At 55.9% G+C, this 5,350-nt stretch overlaps 2 protein-coding genes across 9 annotated transcripts in view; one reads left to right on the top strand and one right to left on the bottom strand.

Annotated features, from left to right (window-relative positions):
- The window catches only part of ELFN2 (extracellular leucine rich repeat and fibronectin type III domain containing 2), a 67,578-nt gene that overhangs the window by 16,413 nt on the left and 45,815 nt on the right, over positions 1–5,350 (top strand). The window contains exon 1 of one of the 8 annotated variants that reach the window (XM_019664578.1): positions 1,090–1,173. The exons of 6 other annotated variants lie outside the window; for them this stretch is intronic. The gene's annotated coding sequence lies outside the window, so the exon portion shown is untranslated. Of the gene's footprint in view, positions 1–1,089; positions 1,174–2,983; positions 3,013–5,350 lie in introns of those variants that run through there. One more of the 8 variants, XM_019664580.1, reaches the window with a different exon arrangement.
- Positions 1,091–5,350, bottom strand: part of LOC109394470 (putative uncharacterized protein ENSP00000383309) — a 9,528-nt gene continuing 5,268 nt past the window's right edge. The window contains exon 3 of the mRNA XM_019664565.1: positions 1,091–1,556. Within this exon, the coding sequence (XP_019520110.1) occupies positions 1,114–1,556 (443 nt within the window). The 3' untranslated portion in view covers positions 1,091–1,113. The remainder of the gene's footprint in view (positions 1,557–5,350) is intronic.

Raw genomic sequence — 5,350 nt, 5'->3', positions numbered from 1 at the left:
GGGGTGGGGGTGGGGAGGTCATGGCTCTACTTGTTTAGCCATTTTCTGTCTCAGTTCCACGGCAGGTGGAGACTCAAACAATATTTGTTGAACAACTTCCTTTTATCTACATGCTATTGAGGATGGACTGACGTATTTTGCATTCAGTCCACATATACACTTACATGTACACCCTTATAAGCATGTCTCACCCAGGGGTACCTGCTGGGCCGGGGCTCAAGCAGGAACTGCAGAGATGCGCTCCTGTCCTGGAGGAGACATGAGACATGTATAACACCTGCCAAGTGCCCAGCATGGGGCCTGCACATAGTAGGGCTTGCTTGATAGCGCTTCTCCTTAGTCTGTGAGTCCACGGAGGGGGTTGGGGGCTAGTGCGGCAGGCTGGAGGCCATGTGCTGAGCCAGCCTTGTAAGTGGGCACAGAGGTTGGAACCACTTCTGCTCAGGGCATCGCAGGACTCCCATGATTGCACACCTGCTATGAGCCAGGCACAGGGTAAAACACTCTATTATCTTGTTTAATTTTGGCCGAAGGACTGTGAAAGAGATCCAGCTGGCCTTTGGGTGGGGGCAGCCCAGGTGGAGAGAACACGTGAGTCCACATAGGAAAGCCGGGACTGGATGTTGGGAAGATGAATCGGGAATGTAGTTTGGGCACCAACCACACAAGACCATAAACTCTGGACTAAGAAGTGGAGCATTATCATTTCTTGTCAGGGAGCGCCGGAGTCTCCGGGTATTTGTTAAATGCAGGTTCTTGGGCTCTGCCTGCTGAGATTTGAGTCAGTAGGGTGGGTGTGCGGCCCAGGAACCTGCGTTTTTCATGCATTTCCACATTGATTCACCCATGTTTTGAGTTGGACGGCAGCTGAGGAGGCTCCTACTTATTCCCAGAGATCTTATGGACTCCTCCCACACACCTCGGGAGGCAGCAAAGCCATCTGCATTTTCCAGAGAAACCTGAGCTCACCGAAGCGAGGCGCCTCGGGTGACACAGCAGCGAGACCGAGACTGATACTGACTGATACTGACTAATAATTTTCCGGGTTCACTGGCTGCTGTTCTAAGCCTGTTCAAGGAGTCCCTCATTCAGTCCTCAGAACGACCCTCTTCATCATTCCTGTTGCACAGATGAGGAGACGGAGCCAGAGTCTGGTTCAAGGCCGCACAGCTGGTAAAGGCTTGTCACGCGGTGGGGATGAGTGAGTCTGGAGAGGGCCTGCGCGGGCATCTTGGACAGAGCCATGCCCTCTCCCCTCCTTTGGTACAAGGGCGCGGGTGGAGCTGAGCTTGCGCCTGCGAGTGTGAGCAGAGGCCAGAGGCGGAGGTGGAGGTGGGAGCAGAAAAGCGGGGAGGAGGGCGGAGAGCCGGGCAGGCGTCCCGGAGGAGGCGACGCAGTCACTGTCGCTGTGGCCCGAAGCCATTCATCCGGTAGGCGCTCTGGCCTAGGCAGGTCCGGGTTTGGAGGACGGCGGGGTGTTTGTCCCTGGTGCGCGTCCCGGGCTGGCCCATGCGGTGCACCCGGGCGCAGTCCCCGGCTGGGCTTGTGCGCGGTGGCTGGGCGGGAGAAGGGACGAGCGGGGTGAGCGGGAGCTGCGGGGGCGGNGTGTGTGTGTGTGTGTGTGTGTGTGTGTGTGTCCCGGCTGCGGCTGTCCTGTCTGTCGGCAGTCGGCAGTCGCTGTCAGCAGGCCAGGCTGGAGGAGAGAAGCTGGGGGAGGGGCAGGGTGCTGGCAGCACCTGGAGGAAGGTCGTGGTGGCTGCAGGCCCCAGACTGCCTGCTTTAGTGACTGAGGGACTTTTTATCTTGGAGATGTATCCTCATGGGGGCTGGAGTATTTGCATGTATAGATGTGTGTGTGCCTGGCTCACACACCTGTTCTCCTGGGCTGTGGGCACCTGTGGGACATGGGTCTAGGCCACCAGCAGGGCATGTGGGCCTGCACATATGTGTAAATGTGTGTCCTATGAAAAGAATGCACACACACACATGCACAAGTGCACACAGGTGTTGTCAGTAAATGCCTGTCCTCCTGAGCTGTATGCCCTGGAGCTGTGTACGTGGGTGGGGACCTCTGGGCCATGGCCCCCTAGGCAGGAATGAAGAGGAGGAATTGAAGGGGGGCATCAGGGAGAAGTGTGTGTGTGACATCAGTGAGAACCGCTGGTTGTGACATCAGCTCCATGTTGCTGGTGACGTCACTAGGACAGCAATGTGAAGAAGGGTCACCCCCACCAGCTGGAGTATGTGATGTCATTGAGAGTGTGGGAGGTGTCACTGTGTGGATGGCTGACTGTGGTCATGTCCCCTGTGTTGTGAGGGGTGAGAAGGAGAGAGGGATGGAGCTTTACAGTGAGTGGTCCCTCCCAAGGGGCCCCATTTCCTGAGTGGTGTGGGACCCGTTTCCTTAAGGCCTGCCTCCCTAATAGCGTATCTCCTCTGTCCCCCATGTGGTATCCCCTCTCTCCTCCCCATCTGCACCCCCACCAGTGCCTCTTCTGGGCCCTGATCCAGCCAGGTTGCACAGACTCTTGGGTATACTGGTGAGTGTGTATGTATGTGTAAGTGCACGTGACAGCAGAAAGTGACCACAGCCAGCAAGCCAGAGACTTTTGGCTCTAAAGCCATGTCGTTACTTTTTGTATTTTGTGACTTAGGCATTCCCATCACCTCTCTGAGCCTAAGTTTCTCATGTTACTTGCCGGGTGGTAAAGGAGGTGAGGGGGGATTACAGCAGATGGTGGGCCTCGGGGCCGGGCACCTGGCACATATGGGATCTCAGTTCAGGTGGGCTCTATCCCCTGGCCTCCTGTCCACCAGCCCAGAGCAGCTGCCCTTCCCCCGTTCCCCCCCCCACACACACACACCGCCCCCCGCCGTTTTGGTTTAAGTCAAACTTGGTAAAGAACTTTCTTTTCTCTCCTTGGATCCTCACAGCAGTCCTGTGAGGCTGGCAGGCTGGCTGCTGTTATGTGGACATTTGACAGATGAGCAAACTGAGGTCTGGAGGGTAAAGTAAGCTGTTGTCTATTCATTTCTTTGTGAGAATTCCACCCCCATCCCATTCCACTCTGTGGGTGCAGAGAGACATATTTGATTGGCAGGTCACTTCCCAGAGGGCACTTTCATTTTATGGAGGGACAGGTGCTATGTGAAGTGGGGGTGGGGGTGGGAGGTGCCAGAGTGAGGGGCCCAAGGTGGAGAGGTCATTGGCTATAGGAGAGGCTGCCCTTGACTCCCAGTCCAGTGCTGATTTGTTCTTTCACCTCATCAGATTCAGAGCTAGTCAGGGTGACAGAAACGGGTGCATTTTGCTTCCAAGCCTTCTTTAGTGGGGACAGCCTGGGGTGGTCATTGAGGGCCCCATGCTCTGTATGGGATCCCTTGTCCCCTGAGGTCTGCAGAACTAGTTCCAGTGACACCTCTGCTTCATCCTGTGTGTGACATGGGGGTCAACCTCTCCTGTCTGCAAAGCTGTGGCGGCTTGCCTTGCAGGCTTGATGAGCGAGTGTGAGAATGTGGTATCCATGTGTAGCACCAGGATGATACCCGTAACAGTTGCCCTCACCCATTCCAGCTACAGCGCCCCTGGGCCCAGTTCCTCCCTCCTGCCAGAACCCTACCCCTCAATCTACTGTGATAGTGTTATGTGGAGAGCTGCCAGCCAGGAAGCAGGATTGCCTCAAAGCCGAAGCCTGAGTCTCCTTAACAGGGGCAGCGTTAATGGTCCAGAAGGTTAACGCAATCCTCTGCCTCCTGCTGTCCCAGACCAATCCTCTATTAAATTAACCTTCTTCTGGCTCAATTAGCACCTGGGGCAGAGGCACTGCCATTGTTCCTGGGGACATGTCTTGGGGGGTTGGAATAATAGAGACCCCTCCTCCTCCCGCTCAGCTCTGCAGACCCCCAGGGGGGCTCCAGAGAGTCACCTGGGCAAGCTTACATCTGGAGTGCAGAGGAAGGGCGCTGGCTGCATGACGCTGCTGACGGCAATAATTAGAGTGATAATAATAATGATATTAGGTGATGTCCATTGAGTCTGAGAGCCAGGCCCAGGGTGAAGCCCTATATGAGCAGCACTCATTGAATCCCACCAAGGCGTCTGCAGTGGAGTTGCTGTTATTCCTTATTTCATTGACAAGAAACAGAGAGGTTACAGACCAGCTCAGGGCCACACAGCAGTGGAACCAGGACTGGAAGCCCCACGGAGGATTCGTGCATCAGCACCAGTTTGCATGGGGGCCTTTCTATCTTGGGGTGTCCCTCGCTGGGGACCTCTCTGGGCCTTGCTTTGCTCATCTGTCAATGGGTGCAGTGACCCTGTGGCAGGGAAGCAGTGGGTGTGGTGGTGGCTGCAAGGACAGAGGGGCAGAAAGGCTCTAGGGTCTCAAGCCCTCTCCCCATTCCCCCTGCGCCCCTCCCCTCAGTGCCCAGTGCCATTCCAGCAATCTGCTCCCTTTTCTCCCACAGTGCTGCACAGGGGTAGAGGGGGGCAGAGTAGACTCTCTGTGGGTCTCCCCTAGGGGATGGAGGGGACGCTGCTCTCCATCACTATCTTCCCCAGGCCACCGTCTGTTGTGGCCTCAGCTGTGGTCCCCTGGACCACTCTGCCACACTCTCCCAGTCTCACTTGTAGGAAGGGCAGGGACTCAAAATCCAAATTCTGCCTCATTTTCTCCTCAATGTGTGTCCTGGGCAAGTAAGTTCACTTTCACTTTCCACAAGGCCCCTTTTCCTCAGTGTAAAGTGGGGACCATGGTACCAAATTCCTAACTCCTCTAGGTCGTTACGTAAGAGAATGTCAAATGTGTAGCATTGTGTCTAGCACATAGTAGGTGTCAATTAGATGAGTTCCCTCCCCCTTCCCATCTGTCTCCTTGATTCATTCCTGGTTCCCTGGAATGGTTCTTGGGCTGTCTGTGTGTGTGTGTGTGTGTGTGTGTGTGTGTGTGTGTGTGTGTGTTTCCTTCCCTCTCTTTCAGCCTCCACTTTCACCCCCTGAAATGCATGGAACGTTTTCTGGAGCTAGGCTGGGGGGCCTGAGGAAGAATGAGAAGGGCGTGGGGGCTGCTTACCCCCCAGCTGGAGTGTGCAGAGGGGCTGGGAGGGGGCAGGGCACACTTTTGTGTGTGTGTGTGTGACTCTGTGTGCGTCAGCTCCTCAGGGGGGATGTGGGGAGCAACTCCCAATGGCTCCTTGGCCAGTCTGCTCTGGGCCCAGCCCCAAGACTCAGGCCTGACTCCATTTCCTTCCTTGGCCTGTCGCTATCATCTCTCTCCCCACAGAGGCTGTGGGGGTGGCATGCCCTCTCCCTCCCTTCCTCACGCTTCTTATTACCTGGGGGTGGGGGTGG

This window comes from Hipposideros armiger, unplaced genomic scaffold, assembly GCF_001890085.2.
Source record: "Hipposideros armiger isolate ML-2016 unplaced genomic scaffold, ASM189008v1 scaffold_426, whole genome shotgun sequence".
NCBI lineage: Eukaryota > Metazoa > Chordata > Mammalia > Chiroptera > Hipposideridae > Hipposideros > Hipposideros armiger.
This window is presented reverse-complemented; position numbering and strand designations above follow the sequence as displayed.